Source organism: Musa acuminata, chromosome BXJ1-4, assembly GCF_036884655.1.
Source record: "Musa acuminata AAA Group cultivar baxijiao chromosome BXJ1-4, Cavendish_Baxijiao_AAA, whole genome shotgun sequence".
NCBI lineage: Eukaryota > Viridiplantae > Streptophyta > Magnoliopsida > Zingiberales > Musaceae > Musa > Musa acuminata.
The window spans coordinates 41,093,195-41,117,663 of record NC_088330.1 but is presented as its reverse complement, the minus strand read 5'-3'; the positions used below and the strand labels follow the sequence as shown (position 1 = coordinate 41,117,663).

General features: G+C 47.2%; 4 protein-coding genes across 5 annotated transcripts; 2 read left to right on the top strand and 2 right to left on the bottom strand.

The window, feature by feature from the left end:
• Nucleotides 1-1,749: 1,749 nt before the first annotated feature.
• Nucleotides 1,750-3,200, bottom strand: LOC135670705 (expansin-B15-like). Its single transcript, XM_065178674.1, has 3 exons — nucleotides 2,523-3,200; nucleotides 2,252-2,445; nucleotides 1,750-2,169 (listed from the first exon to the last, which is right to left on the bottom strand). Exons 1-3 carry the CDS (start codon nucleotides 2,649-2,651, stop codon nucleotides 1,836-1,838), a joined length of 657 nt encoding a protein of 218 aa, XP_065034746.1. The 5' UTR covers nucleotides 2,652-3,200; the 3' UTR covers nucleotides 1,750-1,835.
• A 118-nt stretch (nucleotides 3,201-3,318) lies between these two features.
• LOC103982622 (probable pectinesterase 68) lies at nucleotides 3,319-5,736 on the bottom strand. Of its 2 annotated transcripts, XM_065178673.1 has the most exons (6): nucleotides 5,268-5,736; nucleotides 4,803-5,194; nucleotides 4,540-4,729; nucleotides 3,975-4,181; nucleotides 3,667-3,905; nucleotides 3,319-3,583 (listed from the first exon to the last, which is right to left on the bottom strand). In XM_065178673.1, exons 1-6 carry the CDS (start codon nucleotides 5,292-5,294, stop codon nucleotides 3,427-3,429), a joined length of 1,212 nt encoding a protein of 403 aa, XP_065034745.1. In that variant the 5' UTR covers nucleotides 5,295-5,736; the 3' UTR covers nucleotides 3,319-3,426. The 2 variants fall into 2 exon arrangements, with proteins under 2 accessions (XP_065034745.1, XP_009397881.2); XM_009399606.3 differs by having other exon boundaries at nucleotides 4,803-5,736.
• A 1,135-nt stretch (nucleotides 5,737-6,871) lies between these two features.
• Nucleotides 6,872-8,727, top strand: LOC135672643 (QWRF motif-containing protein 7-like). The gene is made up of 5 exons (XM_065181139.1): nucleotides 6,872-7,531; nucleotides 7,757-7,993; nucleotides 8,063-8,152; nucleotides 8,235-8,342; nucleotides 8,419-8,727. Exons 1-5 carry the CDS (start codon nucleotides 6,887-6,889, stop codon nucleotides 8,572-8,574), a joined length of 1,236 nt encoding a protein of 411 aa, XP_065037211.1. The 5' UTR covers nucleotides 6,872-6,886; the 3' UTR covers nucleotides 8,575-8,727.
• A 444-nt stretch (nucleotides 8,728-9,171) lies between these two features.
• Nucleotides 9,172-11,660, top strand: LOC135672642 (delta(24)-sterol reductase-like). Its single transcript, XM_065181138.1, has 2 exons — nucleotides 9,172-11,092; nucleotides 11,165-11,660. The coding sequence occupies exons 1-2, from the start codon at nucleotides 9,854-9,856 to the stop codon at nucleotides 11,612-11,614; spliced, it is 1,689 nt and encodes a 562-aa protein (XP_065037210.1). The 5' UTR covers nucleotides 9,172-9,853; the 3' UTR covers nucleotides 11,615-11,660.
• Nucleotides 11,661-24,469: the final 12,809 nt, after the last annotated feature.

The following is a 24,469-nucleotide window of genomic DNA, read 5'->3' as shown; positions in this document are numbered from 1 at the left end:
TTGAAGTGGTGGTAGTAGTAGTGGTAATAATAGGAGTAGGTTGAGAGCAGAATGGTACCAGAATAATTGATCTTAAAAGTTTTAGAGTTTACTCTTCAAAGATCATGAAAGCAGGGAAGAATCCTCCTTGTTGAACTGTGAATAAACTATGGCAGGCATCAGTGGCATCTATCTTGTAATAGTATCCCAAGTTTTCTAGATATAATATGTGGAATACCTTGACAAGGGTACTATGATGGCATCTATTAGGAAAACAATTTGACCAAATGGAATGGTGGGACTTCCACAAATGGAATCTAACCATTTGTTACATCAATTCATGCTGTTTAAGTTGGTCCTGCAACACCTTCTGACTTGCATCCTTGTGCCCAAGTGGATTTCCATGATTACTTAGGGCAAAGACTTAAGGTATCCAACACAAACATTATTTTTTGGACATGTAGTTTTGATTCCTCTTCTCATGTAGCACTGATGTTAGCTACTGGTTTGCCATCTGAGCAAACAAGCTAGTACAGAAATACACTGGAGGAGCTTTCTGTATCTCAATCTCTGTAAAGTGTAGGCCAGTTTCCCAACTTTGTTTCACAGCATTCTGCTGAAAGAACAATGAAGAAGTCTACAATTCTCAGGATAAAAAGTGAGGATGAGATCAGTATAATATCAACCTGAAGCAAGCTGTTGCAGATCAATTGTATCTGAATTATATTTCTAGATAACTGGGAATGAAAGGGACTAGAAGGCTGCATATAAATGACATGGGATTCCTCATTTTGGAGGGCAAAGCAGAAAAGCTATACCTTTCAAAAGATGTGGAAGAAATTTTATTACAATCACTATTTGACTGCAATTGTAAAAATCAGGGAGCCTCTGCAGAAATTTACATATTTAGTTTGTAGTCATTTGTCAGTGGAAGCTATGATACTGTAAATTGAGGTAGAGCTCCTCATTGGACTGTAATTGCTGCAGATCCAAAAGCCACAGCTGCCAATATGATACTGTTCTACCTTCAAGGCTAGAACTTTCAAGAGGGTGTTGGAAATTAAGTGAAAGGAACTTGAATTGTTTCATTTTCTGTCATCACTATTAAGAAAGAATGTTGGTGGCTACATCATCTGGTTCACACAAAATGAGCGTTGCCATTGATGATTCAGAATTTGGATTGACCAAGTCATGGAGCAGATGCAATGCATAAACAAGACAAAGGAAGGTTTCTGGGTTTGCTCCTTTTGTTCTGAAGCTTTGAGAATTGGTATTCTGTGAACAGGATACCAACTTGCTCTTGACTGACAGAATCCTCACTTCAGTGTCCCCCACACTTCCATCATGATGCCCTTCTTTCGCCCCCCTCCCCTCCCTCTCTCTCTCTCTCTCTCTCTCTCTCTCTATTTTTACTTCTCTGACATGTGGTGTGATCCTCATTGGCTACCCACCCTTTGGGTTTAGATTAATAATAGTTGGCTGATGCAGGAAAAAATTCCAAGTGAGGAACAGTAGTTGCAGTGATGAAAATGTAGGAAATGTGTTGTGTTCTATCATAGGTATTATTTGTAGTGGATTCTGTTTGCTTCTTTAGAGCATCCATTCCATGTCTCACCACCACCTCCTCTGGAAGAGTTGACTTGCCTCGTTCAACAGGCAAAACAAGTCCACAAGACTTGAGAGGATAACGTGTTTGACAAGTTCGAGCTAGAATTATTATTGGAGTAATTGGAAGAAATGGAGTTGAGCAGAACAATGGAAGGATTGGCTAAAATTTGTCTTTATTGTCATGAATTAAGCCATGATTAGTTACTAGCAGTTACATATCGTACTCCTAATGAAGATCGATACTGGTGTCAGTGTGTGGTAGATCGATATGTTTCCCCTGGCAGCCAAGTTGATGGGATCACATCGTCTGCCACAATCGTCCGGTTGGATAAAAGCGTCGTCAATCGGATGGAAAAGGGGGCCTGCAGCTGCCAAGCTGAGTTCAATTTCCACACTGCACCCCATGACTGCTGCATGGAAAGCCATTGCGATGAATCCGTTGATGATGATGCCTGCATGAGTTCCACAGCAGCGAGATCTCCATCACCTTCCTCGAACTCTATGACGACGGCGAAGTAGTAAGGGTTTGAGCCAGCATCGACACGGAAGGCCAAGTCGAAGCCTGGGTAGCTGCACTGGACTCTGTTCAGAGGAAAGTGGTAAGCCGGTGGTACAATAGCATGCGTGGAAGAAGATTGCAGATGGTGGAGTGGAGTATTTGCACCTTGCGTACTGCACTGTCATCACACCAGCATTGCGAAGCTCGTCAGCTCGATCAGAGGACGCCATGGCCCCGAACGCAGTCCCGCTCATGTCGAAATGGGCAGACTTCTCGAGACATGGACCGCCGGGGCACTCGTCCGTGATCACCACGGTAACTGGATCGCCGGAACACGCTGCGTTCTCGGTGCATTTCACCTGCCACGGGGTTGGACGACACTTGGGCACTTCCAAGAAGCAAAAGGGCTTGCAGAATTCGAGGTCTTCGTCTGTACCTGATAACAAGCGCCACATCCCTTGCCCGATTTGAACAGCGAGGGGCCTCCCGCGGATATCATGGATGAGAAAGGAGGCTTCTCCAACGCGCCTCCATAGCCACAAGCACCTCCTGGAATCACACACATGGCTCTCTGCAATAGTAGACGAAGGATAACATTATATGGAGAAGAACCTTACCATCGCTTCCAGCACCATTAGCGCTCCCATACCACGTAGCTCCTGCAGGAAGCCAGTTTGATGTTGAGGTGGAAAGCTTGGGGTGTTTCGGATTGGAACAGAAGCAAGCGTTGAGGAGGGCGAGGAAAGTTAACGAGGCCATGACAAGGGAGGGAGACTGATGGTGTGGAGGAGCCATGTTCAAGACAAATGGGGTGGGAGGGAAAGATGGCCAGGTTTCAAATAGGTGATACAGAGGAGTTCAAATAAGGAGGAACTCTAAGCATTGGACCCATGCAAATTCCCAGTTTCACGTGAGAACAAGTAGCGCTCTGGTGTTGGTGCTATATGCAGCCATGGAAGGACATGCACAGTTTGGGATTCTGTGACTCACTCGGAACACCTTTGTCTGGTTGGGGAAGAGGCTCAGTTCAAATGCAAGCATCAATTTTCCTTTTCTTGGTGAGTCAACACAGGTTTTATGCACACAAAACTGCTGTTTTCAGTTTGCCATGACTGCAAACTGTAGCATAATTTCTTTTTTGTGCTGAGGCTTAGAATGATTTGCTTGTGATTCAGATTAAAGTAGTTCTGTTTCCTTCATTGCGATGGAGCTCTGTCTTCTTGAACGAGAACAGAGAGAGTGAGGTTTGACATCTTATTGCATGGTTCGAATACAAATTGGAAGTGTAGGAATAACAAATGGTTGAATGAGCTGCTACTGCAAGTGTAGGAGTGAAGAACTCAAGGATCGGAAGGGCCAAGCCAGTGTCTTCCATTCACGAAACTCTTGACGAGGAAAGGTCGAGCCGTGTCGAAATCGAGCTCCCGAGCCCAAGAAACCCCACGCACTGCTGCTGCACCAGGACCCCAACATCTGTAGACTCCAAAGAACGCCGTCCTGCAAGAACAGAGAGAAACGAGAGTCTTAGTTTCCAGCGGATTGGTGGTTGTTCTTGTGCTCGATGACAGAGGGTTAATTACTGGTTCTTGTCGCTGTTGTGATCCCAGTCGTCCCAGCCTCCGGGGGCGATCACGTCATCGAAGTAGGTGTAGGCGAAGACGATCCTCGAGTACTGCCCCATGGCTCGTCCTACGTAGAGCTTGCCCGTGCCGGTTACTTTACAGTTCACGAAGGCGAAGCCCGTCCGCTCGCACGGGCTGTTCCTGTCCTGAGCTGCGATGGCCCCGAACCGGTCTGCGATGGAGTGGAGTTGGCAATCCTGCAGTCGTGTTCCTTCTCAGAACCAGCTAGCGAGCAGCAAAGATGGATCACGGGACGGGTTGTTTACCTTGTACATGGAACGACCATTGCCGAAGATGAAATCGATGGATCCCTCGATGTAGCAATCCTTGAAGTAGTGGCGGCCGGCGTCGTCGCAGAGTGTGTCCTGGGCGCCGTAGAAGCCGCAGCCGAAGAAGTACGCCTTGTCTCCCGATATGCGGAACGCTGCTGCTTGCCATCCTTCCATGCCCGGCATTGGAGCTGGAGCTGTGTTCTGCCATCGCACAACACACGATGGACATGCATTCACGTTAATCATCTCAGTGAATCAACTCCAAACATCCAACCAATTAGCTTTTTGCAGCAAAGGCCAAGTGATCTGTCAGGCTCTGCCGTCGAGTTGATGAGCTGAGCTGATCACCATAGTCAAGGGAGGGCAAAAGTGAGAAATCAATAGGCAAGGGGTTTGACTCATTTCATTGCTCTTTGGATAGCTGGTTAAAGCCGAAACAGAGCTGAGCTGAACCTAAGAACGTATGTGCTCCAGGAATCGACCTCCGGCCATCGGTCTCCGGCGATGCGATGCGGATGAAAGGGACTGAGATCATTAGGTCTCTAAAAGAAGCACTCACCTTGAAGCTAATATTCCTAGCCCTGAAATAACTAGCAAAAATAGTGACAGAAGCCGTGTTATAAGTCCGTAGCTGTTGCCCGTCAGGTCCTCGATCGCTCGCCCGGTCGTGCCACTCGATCACCGTCACGTCCCTGCCGGCCCCTTGGAACGTCACATATGGCTTCGTCGACGGCACGATCACCTTCTCCCTGCAAACCCGAAAACAAACAGAGGAAGCTTCTGTAAGGCTTGCTGAGAGTAGAGAGACGAAGAACTACTCACGTGTAATGACCAGCATGAATCTGTATGACGACACGCTTGGTGTTGTTCTCTGGGACGAAGTCAACGGCCTCTTGGACGGACGAGAAATGGCCGGAGCCATTGGCGTCCACCACGATGGTCTGTTTGCCGGTTGGCTTGAAGTACCACTCGTGCCGCCGGTGCTGCTTGGTGGAACCGAGCTCGCATGCACTGGAGTGCACTGAGACAAACAGGCAGATGACCAGGAAGAACATGCTTGGAGATGCTCCCATGGATGAACCAACTTCTAAAGAGCAGAAGAGAGAGTACTTTAGCTTCAGTTGCAATGACAATGTCGATCGATGCGGCTTCCATTCCAGACTATAAGAACAAGAACACGATCTCGGAACGGTCGTCGACCCAACGGTAGTGAGCTGAGATGGGAGGACAAACTGATAAGGACACAACCCGTAGTGCAGTTTGTCTACTTGCTCGCGTGAGGACGACCTCGAAAGGATTACGGTAGCGCATCATGTGACTCGACGAAGAGCGGCTCTCGACGTGAAGACAGAGGGAGAAGATGGCAACAAAAGCTACTCCTTCCTGAGCTCTTCAGGGACCTGCAACGGTCGCCTCCAGGGTGAGAGGAGAGGGATGGGATTCAGCCAAGGGAGCATGGCGTGTAGTGTTTTGGAAGGTAGCCTGCGCGGTGGCGTCGCATGGCAGCAGCAGATAAACAACGAGTTTGGGAACGTTGGAGGAAGATATTTTGGCAGGGAATGACAGCAGGGAGAGAGCAGCAGAAAGCGTCACGGGGTGACTCAGAGACGAGAATGAGATCAAAGTGCAGCCTCATTCTCTGGTGTCAGTTGATCTTCCCAGCCAACCGGAGGTGGAAGATACATTAATTACATCGTACCTATTTCGACTTTGATCACATTAATCAATCATCATGTGAATGTTGCATCAACTATGATACGTCAGGAATGTAGGGTGTATGATTTGTCAAGCGAACACACCATTTATGATGATACATCAACCATGGCGAGGCTTATCCAAGCATGAGAGGCCCAACGACAAGCCCTCGCCACCCTTCTTTGGGCAGGGCAAGAAGTGGACATTCCACTACTGTCGGCAAGGGAATTGTAGTAGGTGAAACAGTAGTCAAAATGGAGGAGAAGCTCTCATCGCAAAGTGACCTTTTGTGAGCAGCCCCCAAGTAAGCCTTCGGAATCCATCGTTCTCATAAACATCTTTTCTGCAAGAATAAGAAGCAAAGCCCCACTCGTCGTCTCATCCATCACCACAATGTGATGCCTTACCTGCGACATCGATCGAGCTTCAAGTACGACGCCGCCGAAGCTGAAATAACCTAAACTTCAAGTTGCTGTGCCATCTTGCACAAGAAGGAGATGAAGTCTACAATAAACGAAAGGATCGCCGTTCATCAAAGTATATACATACATATGTATGTATGATTTCGCGATCAATTAGCCATAAGAGGTAGTCTCCGAAGGAACAACAGTTCTCTCACTAGATTTAGATTTCCCTGTTATTTTTCTTGGTCTTGTTTTCTAGGTTTGTGGACAACAACGTACTCTCTTCCGGTACATATCCAATAAGGGAGAAAGGGACGGAGGAGCTCGAGCAATGTTGACATCTCGCTCTGATTACCACGAGTATCGTAACGTGCGCGCTGCTAATAAAAGCTTTTAGGTCGTGGGAGCACTCCACGGGGCTCCGAGTCGCTCTCCCTCACCTACGCCGCCGACGTGCTCTCGACTTCCTCCACGATTCCCACCTTACCCTCCTCATCCCGCCGTATTTTCCATTCAGCCCCTGTGCGTGCCTCCTGTTTACGTTTATTTTATATTTTATATTGGGAAATTTTCTAGATTTATTATCTGTGTGGACAATGCGTTTACTTCAGAATTGTTTTTAGCGATTTATGTATCTTGGAATCTGTTCGTCTCGTTCGAGAAAAACGTACGAATTATTTATATTAACGAAGAAGAAAAATACGAGGGGAATAAAGGTGTAATTTTGGAACAGTTTGGAGGGTGTTTATTGTGGACTCTGCCCTTACATGTTGCATTGCCGCGCAAACGCAACACAAAGCGAAGCCAATGGAGAACGCCCGCCCGCCCTCCCCGCGGAGCCCTCTCCTCCTCCGCAGCCGAAGCGGCGCCTGCGGCCTCACCCGCCGCCCCGCCTCTCCATCCCGGCAGTCCGTTCCCTTGTTCTCCTCCTTTTCCAACTCCGCGCCGGCCGCGCTCACCCGCTCCCACTCCGCCGCCAAACACCGCCCCCAAGTCACCGACCCTTCCGCGACTTCGTGCTGCCTCTCCAAGGAGAACCGCAAGAGCATCTCCTGTGGACTCCCTCCGCCGGACCCTCCCGCCAGCTTGAGGAAGCCGAGAACAGCTCCCTCCGCCTGGGCCCTCTCCCCCGGCCGTTCGCCCCCGCGGTCCACCTCCGCCCCTGCCCAGCGCGACGCAAGAAAGACCAAGACCGGGTTCTCGGCGTGGGCACGATCGCCCAGCCAATCAAAGCCGTCGCCGGACCCGTCTCGCGCAGCGCCCGTGGTCACTGCCGGCGGGAAGAAAGGCGGCGGAGGCGGGGTGTTGGGATTATTCCGGAGAAGGAAGGAGGCTGCACCGGGGGAGGAAGAGTCGCACCAGCTGCGGCTGCTGACGTCGAGACTGATCCAGTGGAGGTTCGCCAACGCTCGTGCGGTGGCGGCCGTCGAGGCTGCCCGGTGCAACGCCGAGGTTAGAGAGGGCGAGCCTTTTTCTCCTTATTTTCCTTCTTTGGCCCTTTTTGAATTTTGCAGGGTTCTGCTGTTTGTTCCCGAACAAGAGACTCCTTACGCGACCACGGAGATGCTTGATCCTCTGTAATTTCAGATGGGTCCCACTACATAACTTAATCTGCGACAACTCCACACTAAATTTGCTGCAAAGCCTCCGCTTATAGTTTTGCGGCTAAATCTGCAGGAGAAGCTGTTCTACGCGTGGCTAAGAATCTACGAGCTAAGGAATCTGGTGGCGGCCAAGCGGATCTTGGTTCAACGACGGAAGCAGAAGATGAAGCTGCCTCAGATCCTTCGTCCCCAACTCCGTCTCCTGAGCCAGTGGGAACCGCACGCCAAGAAGCACGTCGAAGCTGTGGCCACGCTCGTGAGGCTTTTGGGCGCTGCTGCCTTCTCGCTTCCTCTGGTAGAAGGCGCCGAGGTAAGAGAAGCTCTGCTCTCTCAGTTTCCTGAGTCTGTGGAACACGAGTCATCTGCATTCCCCGTGCAGGCCAACTCGGTATCACTTCGTCGCTGCTTGAGCTCATCGATGGAGGCCATGACAGACATTGCCGCCACCGCCGGCGTCTTTTACGCAAAGGTGCAGTTTATGTTGTCAACCATGGGAGGTTCTACGGCTCATCTCTTCCTCTAACCTTCCTTCCTCTGTCTCGGCGAATCAGGTCGGAGACATCGACACGATGCTGTACGAGTTGGTGGAAACAATACGACTGGAAATACAAGGGTTGGAGGAACTGATGGAGATGTGTACAAGTGTCACTTCACTGGAGGTTGGTCACTGCTTGTTGTGGACATTGTTTTGATCTGCGTTGAGCTGATGCTGATGGTAAGCCACTTTTCTGACAGATGCATGAAGTCAGCCTCAGAGCGCATATGATTCAGGCGGTAAAGGAAGAAGACGAACTCATCCTTTGCCCTCACCACGGAGTTGCAATCAGCACACATGCATTTACATCGATAAGAGTGTTTCCATACCAAAGGCTTGTCGGAACCATCTACTAACTCGTATTCCTAAGATTACTGAAGTACAGCATCAGAAGAATGCTGATACAGGAAACTTAATTAACACCATATGGTACATAGCGATCTTACAAGTAAATGTCTTCGGAGAACAGTATTTATAATGTCCATTTGTGTGGATATGGGTTTCACTTCTTCCACAGGTGTCTTTGTGTGATTGTATTGTGCAGTATTAATGAATGACCTGCTCAGCAAAGGTTTGGATGCAAAGATTGTGTTCTGCTTTCTGACTCTCTCTTGTGATGGGTCAACCAACTGCAACCATTGATTCGCGATACATCACCCCTCGGTTAGTGTACTATTACACAGTTGATAGGTTAGGAAAGCAGATGCAATGAACTTTCAATCAAAGTCGGTCCCTCGATTTAAATTATCTGCAATTAAGGTAGATATTATAGTCAAATGATGCTAATTTGTAGCTTTTATCAGAAATTTAATAACCAATTATTTATGCCTTGTTTTTTTAGGATTATGCTGTTCAGGTTATAATTGAACCACCTCTTCCATCACACAAGAAAGACCACCAAGAAGATTTTTGGATGATCATTGAAAGTAAATTCACATAAAGTTGTCTCTCAGCATCATAATTTCACATTAAAGCTCTCTTTTTTGGGTACATTTGAATGCAAATGCCACTTCTATCATAATGCTCGATCGAAAAAAGATCCACTGCGCTTTAAATCATACATTGAATCTTAAAAGCCTGCCACTGTGGGCAGCTTTGCTGGTTATCAAACCCCGTTGGGAGCACAAGCCACGGTGGTCGCCTTCCTCCCTCCTTGATCAGGTCTGCTGCCCCTCACTCCCCCACTTCGAAGGTATCGTACCAGTAGCAAAGTTTCTTTCTTTGGTGATTCGCAGTGTTCTGCTTTACGGTCGAAATCTAAGCTCTGTTTCGTGGCTGGTGGTGTTCTTGCCTTCATGCCTTCCGGTCAAAGTTTGCACTCTGTTTCACTGATGTTGTTGTTGGAAATTAGATTGACCATCTTTGATTTGGCAAGAAGTTTTCTTGATATGTGCGTGCTTGCTGTTTACTTCCTTTTGCACATTCACATCATGCTTTGATTTGTTTTATGGAATTTGGATAGAAGTCTCTGTTTCCTTTTATCCCTCTATCTTCTTCTTCAACTTTTTTCTAGTAAGTTTAGTATCTATTGCCTCCATCGTCAATGTTAGAGCAGACTTCGTCCATGGTGTCAATTACAAACATCATCCTTCTACCATCTCATATGTGATAGAAATCGAAACTCAGGTACGAATCATGTCTGGTGTGGAAGCTCCTCTGCGTCCCAAAAGAAAGAAAGTTTTGGTGGACTATCTGGTCCAGTTCCGATGGATCGTTGTCGTCTTTGTGGTGCTTCCCGTCTCTTGCTTCATCTACTTCAGACTGTTTCTTGGCCATGTGAGATCTGCCATGAAGTCCGACGAGCGTCGCCGGAAAGAACATGAGGAGAACGTTCTCAAAGTTATCAAGCGCCTCAAGCAGAGAGATCCAACCAAGGATGGTCTCGTGTGCACGGCCAGGAAACCATACATCGCGGTTGGCATGCGTAATGTCGATTACAAGCGCGCAAGACATTTCGAGGTCGATCTCTCTGCGTTCAGGAACATTCTTGAGATCGACAAGGAGCGGATGATCGCTAAGGTGGAGCCGCTTGTTAATATGGGTCAGATCACTCGAGCTACGATTCCCATGAACCTCTCGCTTGCGGTCGTTGCAGAGCTTGACGATCTCACTGTGGGTGGCCTTATCAATGGTTATGGAATCGAGGGGAGCTCACACTTGTATGGGCTCTTTTCTGACACGGTCGTCGCCATGGAGGTTGTGCTTGCCGACGGCCGACTTGTGAGGTGTACCAGGGACAACGACCATTCCGATCTTTTCTACGGGATCCCCTGGTCTCAAGGAACTCTGGGTCTCATGGTTTCTGCAGAGATCAAACTCATACATGTTAGGGAATACATGAAGGTTACCTACACCCCGCACCGGGGAACCTTGAAGGAACTCGCGCAGGATTATGCAGACTCGTTTGCTCCCAGAGATGGGGATTCATCAAGGGTTCCGGACTTCGTTGAGACGATGATCTATAACCCCACCGAGGCTGTCTGCATGACCGGGAAGTATGCTTCCGAGGCAGAAGCCAAGAAGAAGGGCAATGTCATCAACAGCATAGGGTGGTGGTTCAAGCCCTGGTTTTACCAGCATGCACAGACAGCGCTGCAGAGGGGAGAGTTCGTGGAGTACATACCCACCCGAGAGTATTACCATAGGCATACCAGATCTCTGTACTGGGAAGGGAAGCTGATCCTGCCATGCGCAGACCAGTGGTGGTTCAGATGGTTCTTGGGCTGGTTGATGCCGCCAAAGGTCTCCTTGCTCAAGGCCACCCAAGGTGAAGCTATCAGGAACTATTACCATGACATGCATGTGATCCAGGATCTCCTGATTCCACTGTACAAAGTTGCAGATGCTCTCGAGTTTTGCCATCGTGAAACGGAGGTACCTTCTTGGATCTGTCTTTGAGACTGTGAATCTTTAAGCTAGTACTAAGTAACCTGAATCGTCTTGCAGCTATATCCAGTATGGCTCTGCCCCCATCGGCTGTTCAAGCTTCCTCTGAAGACGATGGTGCATCCCGAAACAGGCTTCGAGGACCATCACCGGCAGGGAGACACGAGCTTCGCCCAAATGTTCACCGACGTCGGTTTGTACTATGCTCCAGGTCCCGTGTTCAGGGGGGAGGAGTTCGACGGCGCCGAAGTTGTCCGCGCGCTCGAGGAGTGGATGATTCAGAACCACGGTTTCCAGGCGCAGTACTCCGTCTCGGAGCTCACCGAGAAGAACTTCTGGAGGATGTTCGACGCGTCCCACTACGAGCACTGCCGTCGCAAGTACGGCGCCATTGGCACTTTCATGAACGTGTACTACAAGTCCAAGAAAGGGAAGAAGACGGAGAAGGAGGTGCAGGATGCCGAGGCTGAGGCCGCCATCGTCGAAGCCGACCATGCTGAAGAAGAGTAGTAGTGACTGGCTTTTAGGAGTTTGAGATTTCGTTTCCGTTTTAATCGCAGGAAGACTTGAATAAACTATAAGGATTAGATGAATTTACTATCCTTAATTTTGGTTAATTATTTTGGGCCATTCTCCCATCGATCCCGTCGGACCCACACGGATTCACCGACCACGCGCGCCAGATTCCGGTGACCGTTAGCGGTCGACCTCGCCCCGTCATTTTCGACGGCCCCGCTTCCTCTCCTCACCTCGTTGCCGCCACGCTCCGTCGCCCAACCTGAGAAGGGGCCGTCGGGTCCCACGAGCAGGCGTGGTCGGTGATCGGTGGGGCCCCGCGCTTCTCCGCAATCCCGTACAACAATAACTTCGCTCGAAGAACTCGTTAGACAGATCGAGAGGAGGAAATAGAGAAGCCGACGGACAAGACAAAGCAATGCAGTCCTCCATATCTCCGTCGCGAAGTTCTCTCTCGATACCTGCAGTCCTCCGTGTCTTCTTAGAGGCGACACTACCACCACTTCACCTCGATGCCATGCAGGACCGCAGTTAATGCCATGGTTTACAAATACACGTACGCATCATCAACTCAACCCATAGCACAACAGACATGCCTTCTGTTGCTCTTCTCTTCACCCTCCTGTTAGCTCTTTCCGTCGACGCATGCAATGCCCGGCATCTAAGGATGCATGCCAAAGATCCAAGCAGTCGTTACAATGAATCCAGCAAGGTTGGTGATCATCGATCATGTTTGTTGATTACATACGTAGGATGACTGTAACCTTAGCGTGTCTCTTGTTTAGGTTTCTGCGAAGGTGATTCCGGATGAGAATTCAGTCCATGGAAATCCCGCAGAGTCGACGTCATCGGAAGGTGTTGCACTCGAGAAGAAACAGGGCTTCTCGACTGTTGAACGCACAGAGGACGTCAAGGGGAAGAACGAAGGCGTCTCAGGTGCCCTTCAAGCCTCCACGCTCGTTAAGGTTACATGGCCTGTGCCTCGAGGTGGAGCAAAGGAGCATCCAGGGTTTGATGCGGATTACGTTGGACCGACGACCAATCCCCCCTCTCACAACTGATAAACCACTTCGATACCTCATCTTTATCTTTGTCGAGTAGCTTTTGCTCTGTTTACGCGACCGGAGACCCCTTCTTATGGTTGTACATATACAGGTATCCGTGCAATTTATTTGCTGCGACGGCCTGTAACTCGTATGGTTGTACAATATATTGTTGAATGATAGATGGGAGTTATGCATCTTCTGTCTGTAAGATGAATAGTTGAGGCTGATAGATGGTGATGGAATGCGAAGGCAGAGAGTTTCCATGCTGGGCTGCTACGAAAACAACAAGAGGGATCATTGCACGGGTCACCTTTGGCATGGTTTCTTCCACCACGTCTTCTTAGAGGGTGCAAAGGCACATGGTTAATGAATACCTGCACCTACTTCATGCATTTATTTCAGGGATATATACCTATACCTACTTCTTGCACTCATTCGATTTCACATGCGAAGATTTAAGGTGTTAGTTAATTCATATGTATTGTTAAGAAGGATCGAGATGGGTAATGTCTATGTGTCGCGTGAGGTTGCGTTAGCAAGAGAGAGAGAGAGAGAGAGAGATTTTAAGTAGAATTCCGCCTCAAGAACTTCTTGAAATATTTGGTATTAAGATATTGATGCAAGATGAAATGCTAAACTCAATTACAAATGATTTGAGTAGAAAGTTGATGGCTGGTAAATATATTTTTTTTCTCCTCACATGATAAATGGATTTACCGGGTAGTATTGGAATCTAAAATTTTATAATCATTTGTTAAAGTTTTTACCAATTAGATTAGTCGGTACCTTCAAAAGAAGGTTGAGGGATGATAAGCCGGTGATATGAGATACGTTGTCGGCTAATCACATGTCACTGTCATGTGAAGTTCAAATGGCTTTACATTCATCAACCCATACGAGTCCAAAAAATATTTCACAAATTATTCTTCCCCTCATCCCAATATTTTACCCCCTACGATCAGGTAAAAAACACATCCTTAACACAAAGAAGGGAGAGTGATCTTTTTTTTGTCACTCGCATCCAGATTCTTAGACTTGGGGTTATTAATTTGGATGTCGGAGGAATCAGGCCAAGAAACTTTTCTCGACATCAGTCTTCGTGTGGGTGGCGACTCGGGAGCTTAGTATCTACCTTGGAGGCATCTCGGGCAACCCTGCACATACGGGTCTGGAGTACGTCGGACTAGTCAGAACATTAATGATTTTTTTTCCTAACATTTTGGTGCTAAAAGAAGGGTCCGATGTCACAGGAATGTACGCCTACCAACCCTTTTAATGAACTCCTAAGCAAGAAGGCCTTGCCCCCTGACCCACAATATTTTCACTCGGGGGTAGTAGCTAACCTTTCCACACGTGGATGTATCCACCTTGACGCAAACGCTAATGTAATACTAGAGTCCTTTCTACGGCCTGAGAGCGACCCCGAGTCACCTACTCATCCTCATTGAGATATTCTTAAAGCTCAAGACACTAATGGGCATGATGCAAGCTATTGCTTCACTCTTTCCCAAGCTAGCCCAACAATCGATGCCATCATCTCAACTGTGGTCAGTAGGTTAACCATCACCAGCATCGACACTCATCGAGGTCCCGCAACTCGATGTAATACAACATCTCAAGAGAGCTTGAGGCCTATCGAACCGTCGGCCAAGGGAGCACTCTACTCCCTAATCGTGGACTTCAGTGGACCACCACACCACCACTCTTCTCTACTTAAATCCTAGACCAAGTTGGCAAATTCGATGAATGATTCCCTAAGGATTCAACTATGATGAATAGACTAACACTTATAAGAGATACGATGAGAATTCTAACAATCCAAAAGCGAAGGGTCGACTAACCCCATATCGAGTTGATTGCATTCACCAAGGACATTCAAGAGGAGCTAATCCTAGCTAACTTTCACCTTTCATCATTCGAGGCTTTTGATAGTAGTATCGACCCATATAGAGAGAAATCCATCACGACGGAGTCACAAGGCCAAATATGCCCATAGCACATGAGTGAGGAAAACCTGACCTGCATAAGAGAAATCTGTCACGATGGAAGCGTAAGGTCAAATGTGCTTGAGATGTGTGAGTCGAGAAAACCTAACCCGTGTGAAAAGAAATCCATCATGGCGGAGGTGCATGGCCAAACGTGCCTGATGTGTGTGAATCAAGAAAACCTGACTGACATGAAGAGAAATCCACCACAACAGATACATAAGGTTAAATGTGCCGGAGACACATGAGTCGAGAAAACCCGACTCGCAAGAAAAGAAATCCGTCACAATGGAGGTACAAGGCTAAATGTACCTAAAGCATGTGAGTTGGGAAAACTTGACCGAGAAATCTGCCATGGCAAAGGCACAAGGCCAAATGTACATGAGATGCATGATTCGGGAGAACCCGACCCACGTGAAGAGAAATATGTCACGACAGAGGTGTAAGGGAAAATATACCCAATGCACGTGAGTTAGGAAAACTCAACCCATGTGAAGAAGAAATCACCACAATGGAGACGCAAGGCCAAACATGTATGAGGCGCATGAGTTGGGAAAACCATATCGACGTAAAGAGAAATCTGTCACAACAGAGGCGTAATGCCAAACATGCTTGAGATGCGTGAGTCAAAAAACCCCAACCCATGTGAAGAGAAATTTGTCACCGCAGAGGGGTAAAGTCAAACATACTTGAGGCATGTGAGTTAGGAAGACTCGACCTATGTGAAAAAAAATTTACCACGGTTGAGGCATAAGGCACGTGAGTTAGGAAGACTCGACTTATGTGAAGAAAAATTTACCACGGTTGAGGCATAAGGCCAAACTTCAAGAAAACTGAACCAATGTGAAGAGAAATATGTCATGGTGGATGTGTAAGGCTTAATATGCTCGAGGCACATGAGTTGGGAAACCCAACCCGCATGAAAAGAAATCTATCACAATAGAGGCGCAAAGCCAAACATGCCTGAAGCGCACGTGAGTTGGGAGACCCTAATCTGTGTGAAGAGATATCCACTATGGCGGAGGCGTAAAGCCAAATGTGCTCAACCCGACCCATGTGAAGAAAAATCTGCCACGATAAAGGCGTAAGGCCAAATATGCCCGAGGTGCACAAGTCGGGAAAACCTGACATGCATGAAGAGAAATTGGTCATGGTAGAGGCACAAGACCAAACTTGCTCGAAGCGCAGGAGTTGGGAAAACCTAACTTGCATGAAGATAAATCTACCATGGTGGAGGCGTAAGGCCTAATATGCCTAAGGAACGTGAGTAAAGAAAACTCAACTCGTGTGAAGAGAAATCTACCATAACAGAGGTGTAACGCCAAATATGCCCGAGGCGAGTGAGTTAAGAAAACCTGACTCGCGTGAAGAGAAATCCGCTACAATGGAGGCATAAGACCAAACGTGCTTGAGGTGCATGAGTCAGGAAAACCTGACCCGTGTGAAAGAAAATCCATCACGATAGAAGAGAAAGACCAAACATGTTCGGGGCATGAGTCAAGAAAATCCAACATGCGTGAAGGAAAATTCACTACGATGAAGGCGCAAGGATAAATATGCTCGAGGTGTGTAAGTCAAAGAAAACCCAACTCGCATGAAGAGTAATTCACAACAACGGAGGCCCGAGACTAAAAGTGCTCGAGGTGCATGAGTCGAGAGAACTTGACCCCCGTGAAGAGAAATCTACCACGACGATGACACGATATCAAATATGATTGAGACGCATGAGTCTGAAAATCCCGACCCGTGTAAAGAGAAATCTACTATGATGGAGATGCTGCTAGTCATAAGTGCCCAGCAAGCCAATCACGTGAGTGATGGCACATGTGACTTGATACAGAATCTTTTTGCTTATTATATTTTGGCGTATATCACTTTATAACTATTGCATAAATGCATATATATTGTGATGTCCTTGGATTTGTGCAATAGGAATCGGATCGTGATGAGATCACGATAATGAGATCGATTCACCTTTAAACACATATCCTAAATAATCCCGGTCATAGGTTACTCGAGAGGGACATCGTGATAACCGGATACCCACTAGGGAAAGGACCCATTAGGGTTTTGACACGGGATCTCTATAAATAGGAGGGATTCACAGCCTCATAGGCTAGAGTCTTTGCTTGCCCTTCCTATTCTCCTCTCCCTCTCCACCTCAGAGTAGGCCTGGAGTTTTGAGGAGCGTCGTCGCAACCCTGCTGTGTGGATCACCGCTAGAGAGGAGGACGCTTGACCTCCTTCACCCTCTCCTAAGGATCTGCAAGGAAACAGGGATATACGATCTCCCTAGGTAACACAATCTCTATACGCAGTTTTGTGTTTTTGCGGATTTTGCGCACCAATCTTCGCACGACGATGAACATCTTTTTGGGAATCGGGGATTTTTGTTTTCTTGTTCTTCCGCTGCGCATATGATGTCGCCCCCCCCCCCTATGATTTCCCAACAGTGGTATCAGAGCCAGGTTGTTCGTGCGAATGATTGGTTTTTGAACTACGTGTGTTGTGTTTAGGAAGAATATTGACGTCAAAATCGTTGACGCAAAAGCAAGGAAGGGCAGCAACAGTTGCTGCCCTCGATCTGCATGCCTGCAGCCAGCCGCAGCCGCAGCCAGGCAGCACAGCGCCGGCGCATGCGCAAGCGCTGTGCTTGCAGCAGCCGGCCGGCGGTCTGCTTGCAGCAGGCTTGCGGCCGGCGGGGCTGGGAGCCCGCTCGGTAGAAGCGCCTGCGGCCACTGAGCCCGCGGGCAGAGGCGCCGCGGGGCAGCAGCGCGGGCTGAGGCACCGCAGGGCAGCGGCGCCTGTGGCCGCTGCTCCCACAGGCAAAAACCCCGCAGGGGCGGCCGCCAGCGAGACAGCACCACCTGCGGGCGCTGACTCGCGGGCAGAACCGCCCGCGAAGGCGGCGGCGCCCGCGGGGGCGCCCACCTGCAGCGGCAGCGACCCCAGCGGGCGTGCCACCTGCAGGCGAGGGCAGTGCCCTCGCCCTCGCCGCACAGGCCGCCGCCAGCAGGGTGGCGGCGGCGGCGGCGCAGCAGCGAAAAGGGGAAAGGGTATTAGGGTTTTCTGCGCAAAAGACAGTTTTGCCCCTCGAAATTTGAGAAATTCCAGTTTCTGTCTTTTGTCCAAATTACGAAAATACCCTTAGGAATTGAGAAATTCCCTATATATCCCTGATTTCAGAAAATATTAATTAATTAAAAGGTTTAGTTGATTATTATTTTTATTATTATCTAGTAGTCCTACATGATGATGATTATTTATACATGTGATGTATGATGAGTGGACGGATGATCATGGACCGTGTGATGTGTGTACTTGTGATTATTATTATTGAGGTCTGCGAACCTCCATTATATTTCTCGTTTATTGTCGGGCCTGCATGCCTATGATTAAGTTGTAATCACATGAGGAGGCGCAGCGGGAGCGTGGAAGCCATAGCGGGACCCACGAGACGGACGATCGTGATGCATGAAGATGCATCAAGATGTCGACGGAACCAACGAGGACGAGATGGACGATCACAAGGCATGGAGATGCACCGTTGCACACATAGATCTTGATGTGAGTGATTAGGCCTACTGGCTCGGGCCTAATCATATTAGGTTGTGGTCCATGATCATCTGGTGTGATTGCTTATACACATACTAGATATGTATATATATTTGCATGCGATGTAGATATATATTAAATATGTATATGTGTGACATGTCATATTAGGAGACCAAATCATAGAAACATCTCTCGATAATATTAAGTCGGTAAACGTGAGGCAATTAGATTGACCCACGTGGCCTTCCATCGTTATGAGTAGGAACCGAATCCCGGTGTAGGTTGAGTTGGTCGAGTCCCTCGAGACTCACCTATATCGCGATTCGCTATCTTGCTTACGACATAGAGATGTCACCGGTGACCTGAGGGCATGATATGCTTGGTCGAGTCCCTCGAGGGTATATCATCAAATCAGACTCATCTTGTAACGAAGGTGTTGACTTAACCGAGCATCATGGTTGGTCGAGTCCCTCGAGGCCATGGTGATTCGGAGGCCGAACAGGACGGGAATCACAAGGAGTTGTGATCGGCAAGAGTTGTCTACCTTTTAGGCTTAGTGTGATTGGTCGAGTCCCTCGAGGTTACACTAAGACGCTGATTGGATCCTGATCCCCACTAGAAGTCTGTCGGAGACTTCCGTTTCACGTGCTGAGGGTGTCGCGTGACTCGTTAGTAAAATAGTGGGAGCATATTAAGATAGAAGTCCATATCTTGATAGTTTATTTCTTGCAAAATCTGCATGTTATTCATTTTTGCTACATCTTTATTTTCAGAAAATGTCGCTTTCAAATCCCTTACGTGGCATACTTGATGTCAACCGCCTCACTGGTCCAAATTATACGGATTGGCTCCGTAACTTGAGAATTGTTCTCACAGCGGAGAAAATCGTGTACGTCCTTGATATAGTGATGCCTACGCCCGAAGAAGGGGCAAGCGAGGATGAGATCGCTCGCTACGTGAAGTACATTGATGACTCCACTCTTGCTCAGTGCTATATGTTGGGCTCTATGACTCCAGAGTTACAGAGACAACATGAAAAGATGGATGCCAGATCCATTCTCCTACATGTCCGTAAATTGTTTGAGGAACAGGGAAGGACTCAACGATATGAGATATCCAAGAGCCTTTTCCGCGCTAGGATGACTGAGGGGACACCGGTTCAGAACCATGTCCTAAAGATGATTGAGTGGATAGAGAAACTCACAGGTCTAGGAATGGTCCTAGAGGATAACTTGTGTGTGGACATTATGCTTCAGTCCCTACCAGATTCCTTTTCATAGTTCATAATGAATTTTAATATGAAGGGAAAGGGCAAGGGCAAACAAGGTAAAGCAAAGGTTGTTAAGAAAGACCCAACAAAGGACAAAGGCCAGTGCTTCCACTGTGGTAAAGATGGGCACTGGAAGAGAAACTGCAAAGAGTACCTTGCAGAAAGGGCGAAACAAAAGCTTGATGAAGCTTCAGGTACATTCATGATCAGTCTCCATTTGTCAGACTCTTATGATAACACATGGGTATTAGATACCGGTAGTGCTTATCATATATGCAATTCGTTGCAGGTTCTGGCAAGGCCTAGGAGACTAGAGAGAGGCGAGATGGACCTCAAGATGGGTAATGGAGCAAAAGTTGCTGTATTAGCTGTTGGCGAGGTCGCCCTACATCTGCCTAGTGGAGCTTTTATTGCATTAGATGCATGTTATTTTGTTCCTTCTATTATCAAAAACATTATCTCCATTTCATGTTTAACAGTTAGTGGATATAAATTTGTTTTTGAGAACAATGGTTGTTCGATATTATTAGATGATAAGATCATCACGAAAGGAACATTGCATAATGGTTTATTTATGTTAGACACCACTCCACATATCATGAATATAAATGTGTCCAAAAGGAAACGAGATGAGTTGAACAGTGCATACCTGTGGCATTGTAGGCTAGGTCACATCCATGAAAGAAGGATTCAAAAGTTGCTAAATGATGGATATCTAGATCCATTCGACTATGTGTCATATGCAACTTGTGAGCCTTGCATTCGTGGAAAACTGACCAACTCTCCATTTAGTGGAACTGGAGAGAGAGCCACTGAGTTGTTGGAACTCATACATAGTGATGTATGTGGACCCATGTCAACTCATGCCATTGGAGGTTACTCCTACTTCATTACATTTACTGATGATTTCTCAAGGTATGGATATGTGTACTTAATGAAGTACAAGTCCGAGGCCTTTGAGAAATTCAGAGAGTATAAGAATGAGGTGGAGAACCAGACTGGAAAGAGTATCAAAACTCTTCGATCAGATCGAGGAGGTGAGTACTTAAGTACAGAGTTTACTCACTTCCTCAAGGACCATGGGATATTATCCCAATGGACACCTCCTTATACACCTCAGCTCAATGGTGTCTCTGAAAGGAGAAATCGTACATTATTAGATATGGTACGGTCCATGATGAGTTTCGCTGACCTACCCATCTCATTCTGGGGATATGCCCTAGAAACCGCAGCTTACCTTCTGAACAGAGTTCCAACTAAGTCGGTGGTGTCTACACCATATGAGATATTGAAAGGGAAGAAGCCTGATCTTAAAGTAGTTAAGATTTGGGGCTGCTCTGCCCATGTTAAAAGACACAACCCCGATAAGTTAGAATCAAGGACAGGGCGATGTAAATTTGTGGGATACCCCAAGGAAACTTGTGGGTATTACTTCTATCATCTCGAGGACCAAAAGGTCTTTGTAGCTAAGAGAGCAGTGTTCCTTGAGAAGGAACACATTCTTGACGGAGACAGTGGGAGAATGATAGAATTGAGCGAGGTTGGAGAACCAAGCTCAAGCACCACTCTACAGCCCGAGTCTGTTCAGGTATCTAATACACAAGTTTCAACTTTACGCAGGTCTGATAGAGTATCCCATCCTCCTGAGAGATATGTGGGACATATTAGAGCAGAGGATGTAGAGGATATTGATCCTCAGACCTACGAGGAGGCTATTATGAGTATAGACTCCGGGAAGTGGAAAGAAGCCATGAATTCTGAGATGGATTCTATGTACTCCAATAAGGTTTGGAACCTAGTTGATGCACCCGAAGGTATTGTACCCATCGGTTGCAAGTGGATCTTTAAGAAAAAGATCGGAGTAGATGGAAAGGTAGAGACCTATAAAGCAAGGCTAGTGGCTAAGGGGTATCGTCAAAGGCAAGGTGTTGACTACGACGAAACTTTCTCACCCGTAGCAATGCTAAAATCCATCAGAATTCTATTGGCTATTGCAGCACACTATGATTATGAGATCTGGCAGATGGATGTGAAAACCGCATTCCTCAACGGGAACCTGGAGGAGGAGGTGTATATGATGCAACCTTAGGGATTCGTGTCCAAGAACTGCCCAGATAAGATGTGTAGGTTGCTTAGATCCATTTATGGACTAAAGCAAGCTTCCCGAAGTTGGAACATAAGATTTGATGAGGCAATCAGATCTTATGACTTCGTTAAGAACGAAGATGAGCCTTGTGTATACAAAAAAGTAAGTGGGAGCGCTATTAGCTTTTTGGTGTTATATGTGGATGACATCCTCATCATTGGGAATGACATAGGAATGCTATCCACAATAAAGGCTTGGTTATCTAGACACTTCTCCATGAAGGACTTAGGAGAAGCATCTTATATCTTGGGGATTAGAATCTATAGAGATAGATCCAAAAGGATGCTTGGCTTGTCCCAGTCCAGGTACATAGAAACTATTGTCAAAAGGTTTGGCATGGAAAATTCCAAAAGAGGTCTCATACCGATGAGACATGAGATATCGCTTTCTACGAGTATGTCCCCAAAGACTCCAGAAGAAAGGGCGAACATGGATATGATACCTTATGCCTCAGCAATAGGGTCTATCATGTATGCCATGCTATGTACTAGGCCTGATATAGCGCATGCTCTGAGTGTCACGAGCAGGTATCAGGCGGATCCAGGCTTGGAGCACTGGAAAGCAGTAAAGTGTATCCTTAAGTACTTGAGAAGGACTAAGGATCTTTTACTAGTATATGGAGGTAATAGCCTTAAGGTTGAAGGCTACACTGACTCAAGTTTTCAGTCTGATGTCGATGATAGCAAGTCGAATTCAGGGTATGTGTACACCTTGAATGGAGGAGCAGTGTGCTGGAAGAGTTCCAAGCAAGATACCACTGCTGACTCGACCACAGAGGCGGAGTACATTGCTGCATCAGATGCAGCAAAGGAGGGAGTCTGGTTGAAGAAGTTCATCACAGATTTGGGAGTCGTGCCGGATAGTGAGGAGCCGATTTCCCTATATTGCGACAACAACGGGGCAATTGCTCAAGCGAAGGAACCTAGGTCTCATCAGAAATCTAAGCATGTTCTGAGGAGGTTCCACCTTATCAGAGAGATCGTGACCCGAGGAGATGTAGCAGTGGAAAGAGTTCCATCCGAAGATAACATTGCAGATCCACTAACAAAGCCATTGTCTCAGATTGTCTTTGAGCGTCACAGGGGTCTGATGGGGATCAGACACATAGGTGATTGGCTTTAGGTCAAGTGGGAGATTGCTAGTCATAAGTGCCCAGCAAGCCAATCACGTGAGTGATGGCACGTGTGACTTGATACAGAATCTTTTTGCTTATTATATTTTGGCGTATATCACTTTATAACTATTGCATAAATGCATATATATTGTGATGTCCTTGGATTTGTGCAATAGGAATCGGATCGTGATGAGATCACGATAATGAGATCGATTCACCTTTAAACACATATCCTAAATAATCCCGGTCATAGGTTACTCGAGAGGGACATCGTGATAACCGGATAGACTGGTGTGCTGTATACCCGTCCATATGATGGATGCGGCTGGTCTCATAGCTGCTCGTGTAGGGACACTAGGGATACAGTACAGGTGCTCATTGGAGAATGAGTTCACTGATTGATCCGCTTACGGAATGCTGGATGGTTGATGATGCCTTATTGTCAGACAACGATTCCGTAGTCCTAGTGGTGTATCTGGTTCTTAGACTTGAGACACCAAGGATGTCCTGTATGAGTGCTCCACTCTTTGATACCAGACTTATAGGTTTGGCTGTTCCCAGATCTAGTACAGCTGGTCATTGGGAGTGGTAGTCGACCTTACGAGGGCTATTGAGTGTCGATAGAGGATCATCCACTCTCGGTATCATGAGAGGAATATCCCATGTGTTCTTGCTCAGACAAATCCCTGGCCAGGGTCATTCGGGTTGAGAGAGAAAGAGTTCTCCGGGAGAATCCGATTAGAGCGAGACTCGAGAAGAAACCGTATGGGTCTGACAGCACCATGCTCGATATACGGTCTCTGGGATATTAGATGGATGAGGGACTATAGGTACATGGTAACTGAGGACAGACAGGTCCAATGGATTGGATTCCCCTGTATCGTCTGGGGACTACGGCGTAGTGGCCTAGTACTTCCGTAGTCGATGAGTCGAGTGAATTATTACAGAGATAATAATTCACTTAGTTAGAAGGAGTTCTGACAGGTATGACTCACGGCCAGCTCGATATTGGGCCTAGAGGGTCACACACATATGGTAGGCATTGCGATGAGTAGAGGTTCGGATATGAGATATCCGACGGAGCCCTTGTCTTATTGGATGCAGATCCAATACCCACTAGGGAAAGGACACATTAGGGTTTTGACACGGGATCTCTATAAATAGGAGGGATTCACAGCCTCATAGGCTAGAGTCTTTGCTTGCCCTTCCTATTCTCCTCTCCCTCTCCACCTCAGAGTAGGCCTGGAGTTTTGAGGAGCGTCGTCGCAACCCTGCTGTGTGGATCACCGCTAGAGAGGAGGACGCTTGACCTCCTTCACCCTCTCCTAAGGATCTGCAAGGAAACAGGGATATACGATCTCCCTAGGTAACACAATCTCTATACGCAGTTTTGTGTTTTTGCGGATTTTGCGCACCAATCTTCGCACGACGATGAACATCTTTTTAGGAATCGGGGATTTTTGTTTTCTTGTTCTTCCGCTGCGCATATGATGTCGCCCCCCCCCTATGATTTCCCAACAGATGCAAAACCAAATATACTCAGGCATATGATTCAGGAAAACCCAACCCTACACGAAGAAAAATCTACCACGACAAAGGCATAGGACATCAAGTCTTTGCACAAACACCACTATCAAAGACAAAATTACATAAAGACCTTCATCCAAGTCTAATTACATCAATACCTCCGTATAGTACATCTTTTGGAACATATACACGATTTAACAAAATGC